The sequence below is a fragment of the Pogona vitticeps genome, chromosome 1 (genome assembly GCF_051106095.1).
Source record: "Pogona vitticeps strain Pit_001003342236 chromosome 1, PviZW2.1, whole genome shotgun sequence".
Taxonomy (NCBI): Eukaryota; Metazoa; Chordata; class Lepidosauria; order Squamata; family Agamidae; genus Pogona; species Pogona vitticeps.
In genome coordinates this window covers 168,090,483-168,111,578 of record NC_135783.1, presented here as the reverse complement: position 1 = coordinate 168,111,578, position 21,096 = coordinate 168,090,483, and the positions used below count along the sequence as shown (strand labels likewise).

General features: G+C 46.7%; 1 protein-coding gene across 10 annotated transcripts in view; it reads left to right on the top strand.

Moving 5' to 3' along the window:
• Positions 1–21,096, top strand: part of MCM3AP (minichromosome maintenance complex component 3 associated protein) — a 213,451-nt gene that overhangs the window by 83,745 nt on the left and 108,610 nt on the right. For all 10 annotated transcript variants that reach the window (XM_078378458.1, XM_072994293.2, XM_072994461.2 and 7 more), the window contains 2 exons: positions 5,446–5,580; positions 12,938–13,051. In XM_078378458.1, the coding sequence (XP_078234584.1) occupies positions 5,446–5,580; positions 12,938–13,051 (249 nt within the window). The remainder of the gene's footprint in view (positions 1–5,445; positions 5,581–12,937; positions 13,052–21,096) is intronic.

The window sequence follows — 21,096 nt, the reverse complement described above, 5'->3', positions numbered from 1 at the left end:
GTCAGAGATATCCTGGCAACATACGGTAGCCCTTGGAAGAAGAAAGGGCCTCCTGCAGCTCCTGTCGCCATCCCCATTTGTCAGTGATTGTCCTGATTGGGGTAAAAGCCTCTATGGAGGTCGGCACAGAACAGCCCTCTTGTATCAAGGGGCTTGTTCATACAGTTGTTAAACCTGCAGTGAGTTGGGCGCCTGTAGCCCTGCCGTTGGAAGAAGAAAGGGCCTCCTGCAGCTCCTGTCGCCATCCCTGCTTGTCATTGATTCTCCTGACTGGGTTAAAAGCCTCTTTGGAGGTTGGCATGGAACAGCCTTCCTTCATGGGCTCGTTCATACAGCTGCTAATTCCGGAGAGAGCCGGGTGCCAAGGCTGAAGATGTTCTGGCAACATACGGTAAGCCTTGCCTTTGCCTTTGGGGAAAGAAAAGGCCCCCTGCAGATCCCACTGCCAACCCAACCAGTAAATGATATTCCTGACTGGGGTAAGACTTTTTTGGTGGTTTGGCATAAAAAAGCCCTCATTTATCAATGGGCTCGTTCACACAGCTGCTATTTCCAATGCCAAAGCAAGAGCTTTCTGACAACATTTGGCAGCCCTAGCTTTGCCTTTAGAAAAAAAGGGGCGGGTCCTACAGCTTCCACTGCTAGCCCCACTAGTCAGTGATATGCCTGACTGGGGTAACACCTCTTTGGTGGCTGATAATTTGGCACAAAACAGCCCTCTTTTACCAATAGCAACCTGCGGCTCCACCTCTGCCGCCAGCACCAGCGTAGGCTCATTGGGAAAGGACTCACAGGAGTCAACCCAAGAACCCTGCCACTGTCAAGTAGACCCAAGTAATTTTCCTCAGGAGGGTCCTGTCATGCTGACAAGTTTGTGCTGGACCAGTCCCCTTTATTTGGTATAGGAGCTGTGAGCTTTTTCTGCAGCCCCACTCCACCTGGCACTGAGCCACGGGCTAAGGAGTGCTTTGTGCCTCCATCTGTGCCTCGAAGGAGTAGTGCTCCCTCGAACTTGGCTCCGGAAGCAAAGTATCCACAGGTTTGATCGAACCCGCTGTTAACCCATTCAGCCTTCTCTGTCCCATGAACTGTGTTGAGACTGATCTTGGTCAGGCTCATGCTAAGAAAGACTTCTGCCCTAATCATCAGAAGGACTTGCCTTATTCAGGCCGGTGACTCACATGAGTCAGAAGGGGAGAAAGATTTTCCAACCTATCTTTCTACATCCATATCAGTTGCCACAGATAATCACCCTCCTTTACTGTTAGCAGGTTGCTCTTCATATCCCCAATAAGGAGTTCTTTGGTCGGTGTTTTTATTTTCTGGCCACCATGTAGTCAATTGCTCCATTGCCGTGGGTGCTTATCATCACCACTTAGGGAATTTGTCATTGCCCATTCTGCAGGTAGCTCCTGTGCACCTTTACAGTTAAGGCCTCCCATATCACCAGGGGGCAATGGGGCTGGTGTGTCATGAGTGCATTACTGCTTGGCATGCCTTTAAACCAAGATTCAAACAACTGGCGGGCTGAAGTCCTGCCATTTGATGGTACAGTGGTGCCTCACTTGACAAGGATAATCCGTTCCAGCAAAATCGCTGTAGAAAGAAATCCTCGTCAACCGGTTCAGTACGTTCCAATGGGCTAAATACCTAATCGTCCAGTGAAGATCCTCCATAGGGCGGCCATTTTCTGATGCCTCTAGAGCGAAAAATGCCTCCTAAAAACAATGGGGAGCCATTTTGCACAGCAGGCAGCCATTTTGAAACCCGACAATCAGCTGTTTTCACATTGTTGTAATGTGAAGAACCGGTTCCCGAAGCAGGGAACCGATTGTCGTAAAGCGATTATGGCCATTGAAACATCATTTTGTGATTGCAAAAACCTCACCGTCAAGTGGATTCGTCGTTTAACGAGGTAATCGTTAAACGAGGCACCACTGTATAGGGCTTTTTGGTCCAAAAACTGATTTTATTCTTGATGACCTGTTCAAGCTTTAATGGCAGTATGGTCATTTGCAGCATGGCAACTGCAAGTATCTGGAGTTGTTTCTACCAGCCTGGGGCATCCCGGGAATGTCAAAGGACCCAGCCCCAAAGTTACCAACTGCCACCCCCCAGACATGTGGGCAGGCAGAGTTCTGATCAACAAAACCGCAGGCAAGACCGCAAGACCAAGCAGTCTCTTTACTGCACCTGATTTCTCTTTCGTTGACCAATCAGTCTGTTTGACCCCTTGTCTTTCTAATTGATGTTCCTTCACATTAAGACCACCCTTAAAACCCCCTCCCCTCAAAGGATGAAGGCCTCTGGCCCATCCTTGATTTTGGAAGCCTGAATTTTTTTATTACTCTACGTAGATTCCGTATGGCTTCCTTGGACTTTGTTATTCACATGTTACGTCCAGGGAGCTGGTTTACTATAAGATGCTCATTTTCATACTAGCATCCGGTCAGATCATCAACACTTTCTCAGGGTTTCAGTTGAGGGAATCACTATCTGTTTTGTCAGTGTTAGGACTAAAGTCAACATAGAGAAGTCGGATTTGCAACCTACACAATGTCTAAATTGTATTGATGGGACTTTTGATGATTTCTTGAAGCAGGCTTTTCCCCCCAGATAACTCCTGTGAAAATGCATGATTTGTTATGCTCCTTTTCTTCAGGTGTTTGGGTCCCTGTCCTACAGGTCCAGCGACTTCTGGGGCTAATGGCACCTACCACAGCTGTGGAACAGCATGCTCGACTGAGGATGTGATCCCTTCAAGCCTGGTTTCTCTTTTTCAAATAACTTGCAACCACCTATCCATGCTGCTTCAGGAAACTCCGGAACTTGCTGCATAACTGGATTGGTGGGGACCACCCCCCAACTTACGTATTGGGAGACCCTTTGCTCTCTTAGCAGCAGCTGAGTTTTTTTTTCCTGGGCTTTCTTTTTGTCTCCTGAGCACATGGCCTGGGGGTGGAGCCTAGGGGTGGGACTTCCTGCTTTAAAATAGTGTGTTTCAGGACCGCGCACCGTTAAAATTCTCAAATTTTATATCTGGCCTTAATATGGTAAATAGGAAAGCCAATGAGATTTGCATTAGCCGGGTAGTCAGGAAAGTTTTTAGGATCAGATCATACTTTTGCACTATTAAAGAGCAGGCCGGGTAGGTGGGGCTCGTCAGCCATGGAAGGCAGCCCATCTAGGAGAAGGAAAACTCCAATTTCAAACCTCCACTGCCTTGTGGCTATATCCACTGATGGAAAAGGCTTCAGGAGTTAACCTTGAGGCAAAATCCGGAGCTGGAGTCCTGAAGGCAGCATGTGTCGTTCTGCCAACTCCTGCGACATTGCTGGAACCAGTTGTATTGGCTCTTGCCTTTCCATTGGACCATTTCAGCAATGTGGAGAGGGGGGATCTGCTGCTTGGGTAACAGCCTATCCTCCATATTACCTTACCCGGGCTTCATGCTCTGGAGAGGACACTCCTCGATTCAGAGCATGTTACCATAGTCTCTCGAGACTGAAGGATGCCTATGCCTGCTCTCTTAACTGTGGATGCCAGCTGTCAGGCTACGGGGTGGGGGGCTTGTCTTCTACGCCACCATGTTGCCCATGGCTGCTGGTCCACGATAGAAGCCAGCCTCCATAACAATGGGCTGGAGCTCCTGGGAATTACCAAGGCCTTTCAGTCCTTCGGGCCCCTATTTCGTGGGCGGGTGGTCCAGTTCACATCGGACAATACCGCTGCATTTTATTATATAAACAAGCAGAGTGACACTCATTCATTACGACACCATCTTCACTTGACACAGCTCTGCACGCTCTAGACGTGAAGCGTGCTCTGTCATATGTGCATTGCAGGACCACTTTTCGTGGTCTCTTTATCACCTTTGCTGGTCCCTCCTCCGGAGCACCAGCTTCCTCTCAGACCATCTCTAGATGGATAGTCCAGACCATCCGTTTTGCCTATGATTTGGCAGAGACTCCTCTTCCAAAATTATTGAGAGCTCGCTCTACTAGGCCTATAGCATCCTCAATGGCCTTCCTCTGTGGGGTGGACATTGTGGATGTCTGCCGTGCTGCCACATGCGCTGCTCCATCTACCTTCATCTCGCACTACTGCCTGGATGTCTGTCCGAAGGCTCAGGCTGCAGTAGGTTGAGCTGTCCTGGCTTCTGCACTTTCATGATGTCCCTCCTCCTGGTTAGTCAGCTTGCCAGTCACTCATTAGTGTGTATTCACAGAGGCCATGAGGGAGAAAGAGAAGTTACTTAACTGTAACTCTGGTTCTTATTGTGGTCCTCTGTGCATTCACACGTCCCGCCCTCCTCCGCACTGTCCCTCACATGTGCCATGGTATGCTGGGCAGCGGCCGTCTGTTCTTAGAACTGAGGCACTGGTGCCGGGCACGGAGTTATATAGCTGGTGTAGGGGAGGTCCCAGCACTAAGTGCTTAAAGCTCTGAAAGTTTCTGAAACTGCTCTGCTCAAGCGCAGATTAACCCATTAGTGCCAATTCACAGAGGATCACTCGAAGAACCAGTTACAGGTAAGTAACTTTTATATAGCATAATAATTTTCTGCACTAGTAAAGCCAAAGTGTCAAATTGGGCAGCTCCTCAGATTTACAGTGGTGCCTCGGTAGACGATTGCATCGTGGGACGAAAAACCCGCAAGACGATTGGTTTTTGCGATCACTATGGTGCCTCGCAAGACGCTTTTTTCTATAACCATGCTTCACAAGACTTTTTTTTAGACCCATGCTTCGCAAGACTTTTTTTTTTAGACCCATGCTTCGCTAGACATATTCTTGCTTTTTTTGAGACCGATGCATAGGGAACCTCACAAGACGACGATTTTCACGGAACGAATTAAAATCGTCTTCTGAGGCACCACTGTAGAGGGAAACCAAGGAGTGATCCCATTTAGTTTTGTTGTCCTTTCTCCTCCTTTTTGTATCTAAACGTTAGCATGTCTTACAAGAGAAGGTTATTTTCCGGATTCTGGCTAACAAATTAGCATTTTACCTGCAGTTTCTCCGAAAGCCCATTTAAACACTGAACAAAATTTAGGCAGCTACCTTGTCAAAATTCAGTGATACAAATGCTACATTGGTCACAGAATATCCTGCAGTCAGGTAGTTAGGTTACGTACCCATTAACACCTATGGTTTCAGGTCACTAGAATCCAGTGAGAATCTTATTGTATATACCATACTGTGATAAGTTTTTTGGCAGTTGGGTCAATGATGATTTCTTACACCTTCTGTTACATAATTATGATATTAATTTATGTTGTTAAATGTAGTGTGGAAGGGTCAAAATTGTCTTGTTAACATTGAATTAACCCCAGTAACCTGGCTGTAGAAAACAATAAAAACACACTTTGAGAGATAAGAAAAACTATTAACACTGCCAGTTCTTTCTACTCAGTCTTCACTGTGTTTTTGTTTCCTAATGCAGGATCTCTAATGCAGTTTCAGATGAACTCATGACAGAAGTGATGCTAAATCTTTTGGGGCAAATTGCATCTGTTGTAATAATTGACACAGAAAAAGAGAAGTTTGAAGAAGAAAAACGTCAGGCTGAAAAAGAAAGGTAAACTTCCTTTAGCATTTGTAATGAAGCTGTGAGACCAGAGGTTGTATTTCTTTTACTAACTCAATTAGCCATAGTTGTAGAAGAGTTCAAACAGATGTTCAAATACTGTTATATTTGAGCAGTGAAAATGAGCTGAAATACTATGGTAGGAGAATCTGACTGCATGGGCTCTGCCTTCTCCTGCTGTTCCTTCACACACACCAACTGGCTTCACTGATGTCTGTAAGTAATCTGTGTACATTTTGCACATTAGCCTTTTTGTACAGTAAGAATCTGCCTGTTGGTGTATTAGGTGAGCTTTAACAGCGAATTTTGCATATGATTTCAGGGTGACCTATACATTATAGGCAATGTACCCTTTAATTTTCAGCCATGCTGGGCAAGGCTCCGCCCCTCTCACACTCAACTTCACCCTTGCATATGCAAGGGTCCATTGTGACCAAAACCAAAGGGATCTGAAAATGACCACTGCACAGAGAAGGAAGAAATCTGTGTGGAGGAAGGCAGAGTCACACTCGTGCATGGTTTAGAGAGAACCTTGATTATAGGTAATCCGTCATTAGAGATGAAATCGCATTGTTTTTCAAGATATATGACAGAGACAGTCTTTCTGAGAAATTAAACTTTCTCAGAAAGAAAATTAGAACATTGTTATGTCCTGAAGACTGTTTCCAAACCAAAGTGAAATAATTTGGAAATCATGGAGACGGGAAAAATCCTGCTGTGATAGGATATTGTTACCAACACTTGAGAAATTTCCTTTTGTACTTCCCAAATGGGCCCCCCAAATCTCCCTCATTTTTATTTTTTAAATTTTTTCCATGTAATTTAATTTGATTTTTTAATTTTACTCAGAAAGTCCCCTTTTGCTCTCGCATGACTATTCTGTCATATTTTGCCCCCTCACTCTTTTTTTTAATTTTCTGCAAACATTAAGAACTGTGCTGCTAGAGATCATGCAGAGGGACGACTTCAGAGATTTTTAAAGACCTTTTTAAAGGAAAAATATTTTGAGGGGAGACAGTACATGAGAGCAGCTCTTCAAGTTCAAAGGATAAGTTCTTCAACGTGGTCTCTGTGAATTACACTGCTGGGAGGTAAACTGCGCCTGCGCAGGAATCCTTGGAGTGTTCTAGAGCTTCTAGGAAAAAAGGAAATGATGTAGGCGTTACCCCCATAGCGGAAGTCCCGCTCACCCACGCCAGTTCTATTTTCTCCGCCATTGCGAGAGGATCCTCATCTAGAGCTCTGTGTTATTTTCGGCATTCTCGGCTTCGAACTCGGCCTACTTTACTTTGGGTTTTTGCCTACTACTTGCATTACCCCCTTGGACTGACTCGGACTGTCGACTACGCTTTTGGAACTGCATTTTTCGGACTGACTCCCCCGGCAGACCTCGGACCTCCTCTGGACAACCCGGCATCGTGAGTCCCCCTTCCAGTCCCCCCCTCCCTCCCGGCCCTGTTTACTCCATCTGGACGGCCTTTACAACAATTTTAACAAGCCCCCCCTCCTCTAACTCCACACTAGAGGCTGGGGCCTATCTCTGGGGCAGGGCTATTACTTATCTACCAAGAGAATGGAGCGGGATGCTTCTCCCCTGGGGACCCCATGCTTTGAGGAAGCTACCACCCCGCCACCACCACTGCAGGCGCATAAGGCCCCAGCGAAGCAGAAAAAGAAACCTGCCCTCAAAGCGGGAGCCAAACTGCCCCCCGTTAAGGCTCTGGCTAACCTGGGAGAGGGCTCCAAGAAATCCAAGGGACATCCGCCGGATCACCTACCAGCGGCGAAAGAGGGGCACCGGGAGATACCCCCACCCCCAGCTTCGCCTCCTCCTCTGCTGCTCGAGAGCTGCCCGCGGGGCCGCGACCACCGCCCCAATGTGGTGGAGCCTCTCCTGCACAGGAGAACGGAGGCGCTTGCACCCCAGCCTAGCTCGCCTCCACCTAGCCAGCTAGAGGGTGGGACCCATTCTAGCGTGGCTCCTGCCCTTTTTGGCCCTGCATTAGCCAGGCGGGCGTTCCCTCCTCACTCGCCATCCACCTCGTCTGGGCGATCCTCCCCCCCACAAAAACATGCAGAGAAGAGGACGCACGTGTCCCCGGGGCACCGACAACCGCGGCGCCGGAACAGATCACCACTACAGGACCCTATCTATATTGAAATAGACCCCAAGGGCTCCCGACGCTGCAGAGCGAGGGACGACTCATCCCTAGATTACTCTGCTGACTTCCAGAGGGGCAGGCAATGCAGGAGGGTCCGATGCCCCTATTCCTCGGCCTTGTCCCCCTCCTCCTCTCCCTCCCCTCCTCGGCATAGGGAGCGTTTCCATCACAGCAAGAGAGTGAACCATAGGAGGGATGAACACTACAATATTTACCCTCCCTCTCCCCCTGCACCACCAGCACAGGAAGGGAGGAGGAAGGGAAGAGACACTAACGCAGCGCTGGGGGCCCTTCCACACGCCCATCCCAGCAAAGCGTCACGCGCACCCCAACACCCTGGGCAAGACGGTATTCTCTCCCCAGTTCCTTTGGACCCTGAGCAGGGAGATTACTCAGAAGAACCTGATGGTTCTCACGAGGAGGATGCATCTTCTGGATCAGACCCTGCTGACATTCAGGATGCGGCCCCAGGGGAGGATTTTACTTCATACACAGATGCTGGCAAGGATGGCCAAGGCACTGAAATTGGAGGCCAAGGAACCCCCAAAACCAAAGGAAGACCTAGTATTTGGGGACATTACCCAGGATAAGTCAACTCCACTCAGCCTGGCCTTTATTCCCTCCCTCATGGATCTAGTCAAGGAATCGTGGTCCCTCCCACCCAACTCCACGCAGATCAAAAGGCGGTTGGAAACGCTCTACCGCACACACGATGAAGATGCTGAGTTTTTATTGAACCACCCTACTCCTAACTCCATCACCGTCCAGTCCAACTTCTCCAGATCTGCATCACGCTCAAAAGTCACGCCCTCTAACAGAGAGGGGCTCAAGCTGGATGTCCTCGGCCGGAAGCTCTACTCGTTCGCAGCCTTCCTCCTCAGAGTGGCAAACTACCAGGCTGCAATGGGTGTGTATCAGAACCAGCTGTGGGCACGCGCTCTACCTGCTCTAGAGGGAGCGCCATCCAAGCTGAGGCCTATGCTCATCAACACATACATGGAGGCCCTTACAGTAACCAAGCATTAGCGCCTGGCTACTGTAGCGGATGTGGCATCAAAATCCATGGTCTCCTCTGTCGGCTTAAGAAGGCATGCGTGGCTGCGCTCCTCAGAGATTACAGAGGAAGCCAAATCTCACATAGAAGAGCTCCCTTTCGATGTCAAAGGACTTTTTAAATGAGGGAACAGACGATAAGATGGAGAACCTTCACAAAATTAAGAAGACTGCGAAATCAAACACCATCCAGCAACAACCCAAATACCAGAGGTACCTATGGCGGTGGCCCCCTGGCCAACAGCATTTTCAATCCATTTCGGCTAATCAGGCCTTCTGTCCCTACAGGCACCAGGATATTCCCAGGTCGTCTCAGCAGTCCACCACGAACGCTCCCTTTCGACCAGAAACAGTGCCCCACCGCAGGTCATCCTACTGGCCACCTGCAAAAAAGCAAAAGCAGTATCTTTGACTCAAGCATCTCAACACCTACCCGCCTAGCCCCCTTCCTCCCGAATTAGCAATCCATAACAAACGACAGGTGGGTGTTAAGTATAATACAATTCGGCTATCGATTAGAATTCCTAAAACATCCTCCCTTGGGTCGTGTCCGATACACTTCATACTCACCAGCCCTAGAAGAAGAGGTCAAAACGCTCCTTCTAAAAGGAGCCATAGAAAGAGTCCCACTCCGCTCAGCTCTAAAGGGTTTTTACTCCCACTACTTCGCAGTACCAAAGAAGGACGGAGGAATCAGACACATCTTAGATCTGCAGCACCTGAACGCCTACATCCGCCCCTGTCGCTTCCGAATGGTTCCTCTGGAGGCGATTGTCTACCTACTACGTCGTGGAGACTGGTTCACGGTGGTAGATCTACAAGACGCCTATTTTCATATTTCCATTCACCAACGCTACAGGAAGTACCTCCATTTTTTCTTCGGAAATTCTGCCTTTCAATTCTGCGCTCTCCCTTTTGGACTGTGCACAGCCCCACGCACCTTCACAAAATGCATGGCGCCAGTGGCAGCATACCTACGTCTCAACGGCATTTCCATTTACCCCTACATAGACGACTGGTTAATCGTCTCCAAATCCCGGCACCAATCTGTCTGCGACACCGATTTCGTCCTAAACACACTCCGGCAGCTGGGACTCCAGGTGAATCAAAAGAAATCCCAGCTATCTCCTACCCAGGTGATAAACTACATAGGAGCTCAAATAGATGCCACGAAAGCAAGAATCTTCCTCACACCGGAGCGCATCACAAAGCTGCACAAGGCCACTCAGGTTTTCCGGCGTCATCGCACTGTATCGGCCCGACAGGCCCAGCACCTCCTAGGGCTAATGGCGTCCACCAAAGCAGCTCTCCCTCACGCATGCCTAAAGATACGCTCACTACAGGCATGGTTCATAGCCCTCTACGACCCGAGGAAGGACAGCGCACACAAGCAGCTGCCCGTCACAAGAGAATTGGTGAGACAACTCGAATGGTGGGTGTCCCTCCTGCATCTCCTTGTAGGGAGACCCTTTCGTCCTCTGCGCCTCACCACTCAAGTCACCACGGATGCCAGCCCGACAGGTTGGGGGACACACTGCGAAGGACTCACTGTGCATGCTCTCTGGTCACCAAAAGAACACCGCATGCACATAAATCACCTGGAAATATGGGCAGTTATAAAAGCATTCCGCGCCTTCAGGGCGCTAGTACAAGGTCATGGTGTCCAAGTGGCTACAGACAACACCACAACCATGTACTATATAAACAAACAGGGAGGGACGAAGTCCAGGACTTTACATTACAGTGCGCCTATGGGAGTGGTGCTACAAACATCATGTATTCCCCATCGCAATCCACATATCGACTGGAGAAAATGAACTGGCGGGCTGGTTGAGTCGGCTGCCCAAACAGACTCACGAGTGGGAGTTGCGCGCGCTAACCTTCCGCATGATTTGCCAGAAATGGGGGACCCCAGTGATAGCCGCCCTGAGTAGACAGGGTCTAAAGGGGCGGGGTATAAATTTAATAAATAAATAAATAGATGTCTTCGCCACACTGCACAACAAGAAATGCGAACACTACTGCTCCCATGTGGGGCGGGGACAGGCGTCACTGGGAGATGGCCTCATGATCCCTTGGAACCGCCATCTTCTCTTATCTCTTTCCCCCGTTCCCCCTGGTGCAGAGGAGTGTTGTCAAGATACAGCAGGACAGCCGACGCCATGTTGGTAGCACCGTGTTGGCCACGCCAACCATGGTTCACAACGCTCAGGGAAATGGCAGTGGATTTCCTGATGTTGCCGCTAATCCCACAACTTCTGTCAATGGATGCGGGGCAGGTGTTGCACCCAGACCTACCATCTCTGCACCTGACGGCGTGGAGGATTCTGCATTAATTCGCGAGGTTCTCAGCCAAGCAAGAAAACCATCGACGACACTACTATACTCCTATAAGTGGAAGAACTTCCTCCAATTCGCCCAGTCGAGGAACTTAGCAGTCAGACCAGTGTCGCTTAAAACTCTGTTGCTCTATCTCCGCCATCTCTTTGATCAGGGCCTAGTGTCGTCCACCCTGAAGGTCTATTTGTCAGCGATAGTGTCTTTTCAACTGAGAGAGTCGGAGTCGGCTAGGTTGTTCTCACACCCAACGGTCAAGGCCTTCCTTCGCGGAATCTTGAACTTACGCCCACCAACGAGGTCTCCCACACCTCAGTGGTCCCTATGGCTGGTTCTCAAAGCCCTCTCAAGACCGCCATTTGAACCTATGGCTAAGACAAGCATGAAGCTTCTATCTTTTAAGACCCTATTCCTGGTAGCCATCACGTCGGCCAGACGTGCTAGTGAACTGGCGGCTTTGCGCCATGACTCTCCTTATCTACAGTTCTTCAAGGAGAAGGTAGTCCTTTACCCTGACTCGTCGTTCCTTCCTAAAGTAGTCTCCAGCTTCCACCTGAACCAACCAATCTCCCTACCCGCGTTTTTCCCTGCTCCCTCCTCCGAGCCAGAATGCATGCTTCATTCACTGGACGTCAGGAGGGCTCTGGCTTTCTATACTACCAGGACTAAGGACATCCGTGCTTCCCCCAGACTCTTCCTTTGTTTCCACGGTCCACGGCAAGGTTCCGCAGCAGCTTCATCTACGCTCTCTTGGTGGATCATATCCACCATAGAGCTGGCATACCAGCTGCAGGGTGCAATCCCCCCTCAAGGCTTCAGGGCACACTCCACCAGAGCTGTGGCAACGTCCACGGCCCTCATGCGCGGGGTGGGCATCCCAGAAATTTGCAAGGCAGCAACGTGGTCCACTGCATCCACGTTTATCACTCACTACAAGCTCGACCTCCGAGCTAAGAACGACACTGCCTTTGGAAGAGCTGTCCTCGCCTCAGCGCTAGAGTGACGGCCCTCCATCTGGTAAGTGAGCTAATCAGTCACCCAGCAGTGTGATTCACAGAGACCACGTTGAAGAAAGGCAGGTTACTTACCTGTAACGATAGGTTTTCAAGTGGATCTCTGTGAATTCACACTTACCCGCCCTGCCTCCCCTCTGTCCGTCACTCTTCACTACTGCTCTGCAGAGTACATGGTGGTGGATAAAATAGAACTGGCGTGGGCGGGCGGGCGGGACTTCCGCTATGGGGGCAACGCCTACGTCATTTCCTTTTTTCCTAGAAGCTCTAGAACACTCTGAGGATTCCTGCGCAGGCACAGTTTACCTCCCAGCAGTGTGAATTCAAAGAGATCCACTTGAAGAACTATCGTTACAGGTAAGTAACCTGCCTTTTCTGGAGGTAACCCATTTCTGGTCTAGACTTCTCTAACCAGGTGGCCTTGATTAGGGAGGTGATACAGTTGAGTGGCAGAATTCGTGATTGGCATGTGGTTAATCCCCAGATTTAGTCCCTTTAATTTATGAGAAGGAATGGAAAACATTTCTGCGAAACCTTGGAGAGCCACTGGCAATCTGAATTGAGCTAGACAGACAAGTGATCTGATTTTAAGTTAGTCTTTCTTCTTTTATATCACACTATTTTGTTGCTTAACCAAATACCTTTATATGAAATAGATTTGATTCCTTAATCTTACATTTAGCTCCTTGAGACACATTTGAATGAGAAATAGTAGAGTTCTTATTCTGTAAAAGTGTGTTGCTTGATTGTCATTCTACTTTTCTTCTTTTACCATGTATTTAGGCAGAAACAGGAAAAGGAACAATTAGTAAAAATGTTGAGTGAATCACTGGGTGCAGAATTAGCTGAAGAAGTGATAAAGGAAACTACACAAGAGATTTCAGCTAAGGAGTTAAAGTAAGTGGCAAAATACATTCCTGCTTGAAAATTTGCTTTAACAGACATTAAAACAGAAAACATTTTTGTGCCATCAAGTAATTTCTAACTTATGGGTAAACCTTTACGTGGTTTTTTAAGGTAAAACAAACACAAAGCATGCTGCTTATATACTACCCCATACAGTGGGGTCTTGACTTGAGAACTTAATCCGTATTGGAAGGCGGTTCTCAAGTCAAAAAGTCTGTAAGTCAAGTCTCCATTGACCTACAGTGCATTGAAAACCGATTAATCCCATAACAGGCCATTTTTGTTCCATTTTGGTTTTTTCTGGTCTGTAAGTCAATTCTCAGTCTGCAAGTCAAATCTAAATTTTGCGGCCAGAGAAGTCTGTAACTCAAAAAGTCTGTAAGTCAAGCCGTCTGTAAGTCAAGGGTCCACTGTAATGCTCTCAGGATGGTTTACAATTTAGTTATGCAGGCCACACATTGCCCACCCCCCCAACAAGCTGGGTACTCAATTTACTGACCTCAGAAGGTGGAAAGGCTGAGTGAACCTTGAGCCGGCTACCTGGGATTGAACCCTAGTCATGAACAGAGTTTTGGCTGCAGCACTACAGTTTAATTACTGTGCCACGAGGCTCCTTGAGAGTACTCAGAAGTCGTTTACCATTCTACTGGGGGAATCCTGGGACTGCGCAGCTTGCCGAAGGCCACACAGGCTGGACTCTTCTGAGATGCATAGTGGGAATCAAACTCCCAGCCTAACTTACCAGATAACTGACTGCGTTATTGAGCCAACCTGTTTCTGTTAAAGAAATACTTCTCTCAAAATCCACATTTAAAAGTATCTCAGAACAAGTGCTTTGAAATACATTTTGCTAAGTTGTTTTCTTTTGTTTTATTCTAGCCGCCTAGAGTGGTCATATCAACCAGGGGTATAAATAAATAAATAAATAAAAGAAATAAATAAAAAAATTTTTAACTGAAAGCTGTATTCCAGTGTTCAGAAGAGTGCACAAATAAAACAAATTAAACTTGTAAGTTTCGATCTATTCAGTTCATAATGAAATTCACAAAGATCAAATCTCTCAAGTTTTCTTACCTTTCCTCTCTGGATTTGAAATTTTCATGAACCGATATTAAATTTTGAAACATGGATCTATGGACACTTTGAACTTTCTCATATATTTGTATAAATTAGTATAAGCTGTGCAAATACGAAAATGTGTTATCCCTGAACGGCTTTTTTCTCAGAATAGAATTTGTATGGGAAAGTCAGTGTACTGCTTCTGTTTGATATATTTTAAGTGGCATATTTGAATCCCTCTATATAGCTTGTGTATATACTCATTTCTTTAATACAGTAGTAGAGCATTACTGTTGCTTATTACTATTACTTATGGTTACTGATACTTTGTTATAACTGATATGTTATTGTTACCAGTAGAGATGGGAACGAGTTAAAAAATGGCAAATCATTGTGATTTGTGATTCATCAACGAATATGAATTTACGAATATTCTCTGATGAATTGACAAATATGTTTGTCATTCTTCATAGTGGCCTCTGTAAATGCACACAAATGAGTTTTCTTCTGCGCCTGTGCATGACGTCTCAGAAGTTTCTAGAGCTTACAAAAGAGTAACAATTAAGATACCCCCCTAGGGCACAAGCTCCGCCTTCTCAACCTTCCTCTCAGTTCCTTTTTTTCCGCTGTTTGGTTAGAACATCAGGAACAGTAGAGCTCCTATAAGGAAAGTAAATCAAATGTTTTCATCTTAATTAGTGTTTTTTCTTCTAGTTATTTCTTGTTAGAATCATTTTTAGTTATTCCCTTAGCGATTAGATTCTTTTTTATTACCATATGACATTGTTTTTTTCTCTTCCCGTCTTTTCTGCCCCTCTTTCTTTCCCTGGGACTTTCCCCCTATTCCTCCACTGTTTTATGGCCCCTCAGGGATTCAAGAGGTGCTCCATTTGCCTCCGCAAAATCCCTTTGACCGACGGACACCAAACTCAGTTGTGTACTGCATGTAAAAGCTTCTCCAAACCAGCTATTAAACTGAGGCTTCAGTGCCTGAGATCCTTTTTGTATGACAATACTCTAAATGCAAATATGGAAGTGGGGACCCCCCCCTTCGTCCAACCCACCTCGGCCAGAAACGGCCAAAACTGCACCCAGTCCAGCTACCCAATCTATGGCTAGCACAACATCGATACCTACCAAGTCTAAAGAATCACAGAAATCTAAATCGACTACTAAGACCCAGCCGCGGTCAGATAACCCTGCAAAGAAGAAAAAAGATAAGGATAACACCAAAAAGCAAAAGAAGACTGGTAAATAACCATTACAGTTCCTCCACTGCCTATAGAAGAGTCCTCCAGAGATGCGCTGACGCTCTCGGACAGAGAGGAGCGTACGATCTGCTCAGCTCAGGCACCACATGCCATCCTTAGCATGTCACTGAGCTCAGGCCAATCGAGGCTGATGTACCTTCCAGCCCAGCCACGGCCCCTTACAGTCCTTGAACATCAGGACAGGCAAATGTCGGTGTGTAGTCTGAATCTGAGTCTCCAGAACACTCCCCGAGAAAGAGAACAGAGAAGTGTAGACATACCTCTCCTTACCAATCTCATCGACATGGAAAACATTGCTGCCATGCTGAATGTCCCCCGTATTATGGTCACCACTACTTCAACTAGTACCATCCTTATCAATACTATGACTATGGCTACCAACACGACTACAGGGGACCTAGATAACCCCTGTCAACGTGGTACTCTCCCATGAGATCTCCTCTGCCAAGTCATCCTCGACCCTGCGATCTCCCTCTCTCCCAAGAAAGTCTGTCACGAAAGAGAATGGCAGCACCAGAGACTGCTGCGCCAGTGAAATGACCCAAACAAACTAGGGGTCAACCCACGGTAGACACAACAACCGTCTATTTCGGACCTCATAGACACGATGTCGAACCAGTCTCAAAGTCTACACAGCCAGATGATGACTTCATACCAAGAACCCATATGGAGGGTCCAGACCGTTCACCCTCAAGTCATCTACATCCTCCCAGAATGACGGTTCATCATCATCGGATGTCTCTACGATTCAACACCCTGCCCCTCGCTCTGACACTCTTTATAATCATCCCCCATCACCTTCAGAGGATTATACATCGTATGCTCAACTCATACTGTGCATGGCTAAGATCCTGCAGCTTGATGCACAACTCCCATCTCAACAAGAGAAGGACCTTGTGTTCCATGACCTGGAACAAGACAAGACACCTCCACCTAGCTTGAGCCTCATACCGGTGTTACTCCAGCTTGTCAGAGAATCATGCGATAAGCCACCTTCAACACTGCAAACGCCACACAGAGTAGAACACCATTATAAGATGCATGGTGCTGATGCGCTTTTTTGCTCAAATACCTGACACCTAACTCAATAGTCGTTGAGTCCACTCAATACAAGTCCCACAACAGGTCATTAATGACCCCGATAAACAGGGAGGGTCACAAAATTGACTCCTTAGGGAGGAAACTCTAATCGCTTGCAGCACTACAGATTTCCAACTACAAGGCAGCTATGGGCATCTATCAAGGACATTTATGGGACAAGATACTCCATACGCTGCAAGCAGCACCTGAAACAACAAAACCAGAACTGCTTAACATATATACAGAGGCTACGACTCTGGCCAAACAACAAAGAGTGGCCGCGAGGCACACTGCAGACATGGCATCAACGACCATGGCTACCTCGATAGCCGTTAGAAGCCTGGTTTAGATTGGCTAACATCATTGACGATATCAAGGCTAGGATTGAAGATCTCCCATTCAATGCCACTGGTCTGTTCAATGCCAAACGGATGACATGATGGAAAATATCCATAAGATGAGAAAGACAGTGAAGTCGTATGTTCCACAAGAGCCATATCGATATTAAAAACCTTCTTACAGAAAGCCATACTGCCAACAACAACAGTATCAGTATCAGCCATTTCGCACACATAAGCAGCAGCCTCAAGAAAGACCTTACCAACCAACGCATACTTCTTTTCCACAGTTCAGACAGCAACAGCCTCAAAACATCAGGGTGCCTTTCATAAGCAGCAACAAAGGGATAAACACTACTCTAAACCATTACAACTCAGCTAGCCCTACGAGACTCTCCATTCCTATCGGAATGGCAGCGGATAACAACTGACAAATGGGTCCTGTCTATCATTGAAAAGGGCAACCTTATTGAATTCTTTAGGATTCCACCACCAAACCCCATCAAGAGTACAGTGGTGTCTCGCAAGATGATGTTAATTCATTCTGCGAAAATCGCTGTTAAGCGAAAACATCATCTTGCGAAACACGTTTTCCCATTGAAATGCATTGAAAACCTGATAATCCGTTCCAATGGGAACGGATTGTCATCGTAAAACGAAAATCGCCATAGGAAACATCATTAAGCGAAACGCATTTCCCAAGTGAAGACAGCCGTCTAACGAAACAGCAACCATTAAAAGACCCGTCTAGCGAAGCAAGACCAATCTGTCAAAAACATCGTAAAGCAAAAAACATTGACCTAAAATTTAATAGTCTTGCGAGGCAAGGTCCCTAACATCGTAAAGCGAAAATCGCCCATAGGAAACATCGTTATATGAAGTGCAAGATCGCTCCGAAAACCTCATCGTAAAGCAAATTCATCGTTATGCAAAGCAATTGTCTAGCGAGGCACCACTGTACACTGTTTTCACTAGCACTAGAAGAGGAAATAATCATCAGTCCTCCAAAAGTGTGCTATAGTCAGAGTACCAGCATTTGACATAAATGAGGGGTTCTACTCCCGTTATTTCACAGTACCTAAAAAAGATTGAGGTCTTTGACCCATTCTGGACCTGAGACAACTTAACAAGTTTATACATCCTAGAAAATTCCGTATGCTAACTCTTGATACCATTATCCTTCTTCTATCACAGGGAAATTGCTTTGTGGCCATCAATTTGTAGGACGCCTACTTCCACAAAACGATACACCCTACTCATCAAAAGTTTCTCAGGTTTCGATTTGAGAACATGACCTACCAATTCTGTGCCCTACCATTCAGATTGTCAACAGCCCCCAGAACATTTACGAAATGCATGGCCCCCATCATGGTGTACCTCCGACTCAGAGGCATTACAGTCTTCCCCTACATCGATGACTGGTTTATAGTGGTTCGCTCTCATCATGACGCCATCAAAGCCACAAAAATCACCATGGACACTTTACAAAGACTGGGCGTGAGAATAAACCTTGACAAGTCACAACTAGAACCATCACAGACGATCAACTACATCAGAGCAGAACTGAATTCTGTAGATGCAAGAGCATTCCTGCCTCTACAAAGTATCATAAAGATATAAAATGCAGTGCACCTATGTCAGCCATACAAAACCATATCAGCTCACAAGGCACAATATCTACTAGGTCTCATGGCAGCTACAACTGCAGTTGTCATCCACACAAGGCTCAAAATGAGACCATTCCAGGCATGGTTTCTATCCCTGTTCGATGCGTTAACAGACCATCAGTTGAAATGCCTGCTGGTAACCCCAGAATTGGCATACCAACTTACCTGGTGGAAATCCATCCAGAACCTGACGGTGGGCAGGCATTTCAAGCCGCTGCACTTCTCAATACAGGTGACCACAGATGCGAATCCTTCGGGATGGGGAGCACATTGCCAGGAACTTCGAATACATGGCTTATGGACAAAAAGAGAAAGGGGACTTCATATAAATCAACGAGAGATGTTGGCCATAATAAAGGCATTTCAAGCTTTTCTACCTTGTGTCAAAGGAAAAGCATTCCAGCTGGTGACAACACCATGGCAATGCATTACATAAACAAACAGGAAGGCACACACTCTATACCCCTCCTGCACCTCACGGACTTCTGGGAATGGTGCTGTCTCCACCACATTTTCCCACAGGCTATCGACATTCTGATGGAAGACAACTGCCTAGCAGGCCACCTGAGCAGACTGCCCACCCGCATGCACGAATGGACACTAGACGAGTCCATTTTTCAGGACATCTGCCACCAGTGGTACTACTCTAGACCTCTTTGCGACTCGATACAATACCAAACACCCCAGATACTGCTTGAGAGCAGGCATCAGTGTTGAGTCACTAGGAGATGCCTTTATGATAGACTGGACAGGAGAACTTCTCTACATATTCCCTCCGATACCAGTGATCCAAAGGAGAATCATCAGCCGTTCAACATCAGGCAGATTTCATAATGATTGCACCATTGTGGCCCTGCCAATGGTGCCAACCAACTCACCTCAAAATGATGACAGTAGAAACTCTTCATTTACCATAGATACCAAACCTCCTATCCCAGAACGGTAGCTTCATTCTTCACCCGGATGTTCACTCGCAGCATTGAGGATAACTCCGACTTCCACAGGATTCTAGAAAGGGCCAGGAAACTGTCTACTAGGAAACTATACAAGAACAAATGGAAATCCTTTATAAAATCTACAGAATCCAAAGAGCTTGACGCCAATCCCAGTCTCTCTCAAGACGATACTTACCTTCATACTCCATCTGTTCAACCTTGGACTGTCCTATTCTACCATTAAGGCATACATCTCAGCTATAGTGGCTCATCAACCACCTCATTCCCGGTCCGCCTGACTTTTCTCTCACTCTACACTTAAAAGATTTTTTGAAGGGTCTTCAGAATATCAGACTCCTGACTCAACACATAATTCCCCAGTGGTCCTTACAACTAGTTCTGGAAGTGCTAACCAAGCCTGCATTTGAACTGATGGCCACCTGCAATGAAACATTACTGTCTTTAAAGACTATCTTCTTGGTTGCGATCACATCAGCGAAGAGAACTGGGGAATTGCCAGCTTTACAATCTGATCTTCCATATCTGCAACTTCATCCAGACAAGGTGACCCTATACTTTGATATCTCATTTCTAACCAAGGTAGTATCTGAATTACATATGAATCAACTGATAGTGCTGCCGACATTGTTCCCATCTCCATCCACCCTGCTCGAGCACAAGCTCCACACACTAGACATTAAACGGGCTCTGGCTTTCTATATCGACAGAATGAAACAGTTTTGACAATCACCTAAGTTATTCGTCTGTTACCATGGACCCAACAGAGGTGCTCCAACATCAACGCAGACTATATTCAGATGGATAGTTCAAGCTATACAGCTAGCCTACTAAAACTCTCTGGCAAGTCGATACCAGAACATCTGAAAGCACACTCTACCCGAGCAGTCTCGACATCGACTGCATTGCACCGTGGAATTGAAGTGCAAAGCATTTGCAGAGCAGCCATATGGTCCAACCGATTGACATTTACGAAGCATTACTGCCTCGACATCAGAACCAAAAAAGATGCTGCATTTGGCAGGGCAATACTGACATCTCTGCTTCCATGACAGCCCTCCATCCATCTACTTGACAACAGCAGACTATAGAGGAACTGAAAGGAAGGTTGAGGAGGCAGAGCTTGTGCCCTGGGGTGATATCTTAATTGTTACTCTTTTTTAAGCTCTAGAAACTTCTGAGACGTTCTCCGCAGGCACAGACGAAAACCCATTTGTATGAATTCACAGAGGTCCACTAGAAGAACTATGGTTACAGGTAGGTAACCTTTCTATTTGTTTTCACTTTAAAATGCTATAAAAATGGCCCACAAGCACCTAGAGACACCAAATATGCAGGGAAGCTTCTTTGGACAGTTCTCTACAAGACCAGAAAGTTTGGCGAATAATGGGTAACGGACCCCTGAGTTATGTAGTCACAAGGAGGACATCCCCAGGAAAGTTCCCCCCAGGTATTTAGAGAATCCTAAATCACACAGAAGCTTCTTATGTCTTTCCCCAACACGCCTGCCAAGTTTGGTGAAGATTGGATATCGGACATTTGAGTTATTCACCCACAGATTGGGTCCCCCCAGGAAAGTTTACCACGTAGCACAGAAGCAGATGACATTGAGGAAGTTTGATTTCTCCCCAGCAGAATGAGACATCTTTGGCACTGAGGTAGCATGGT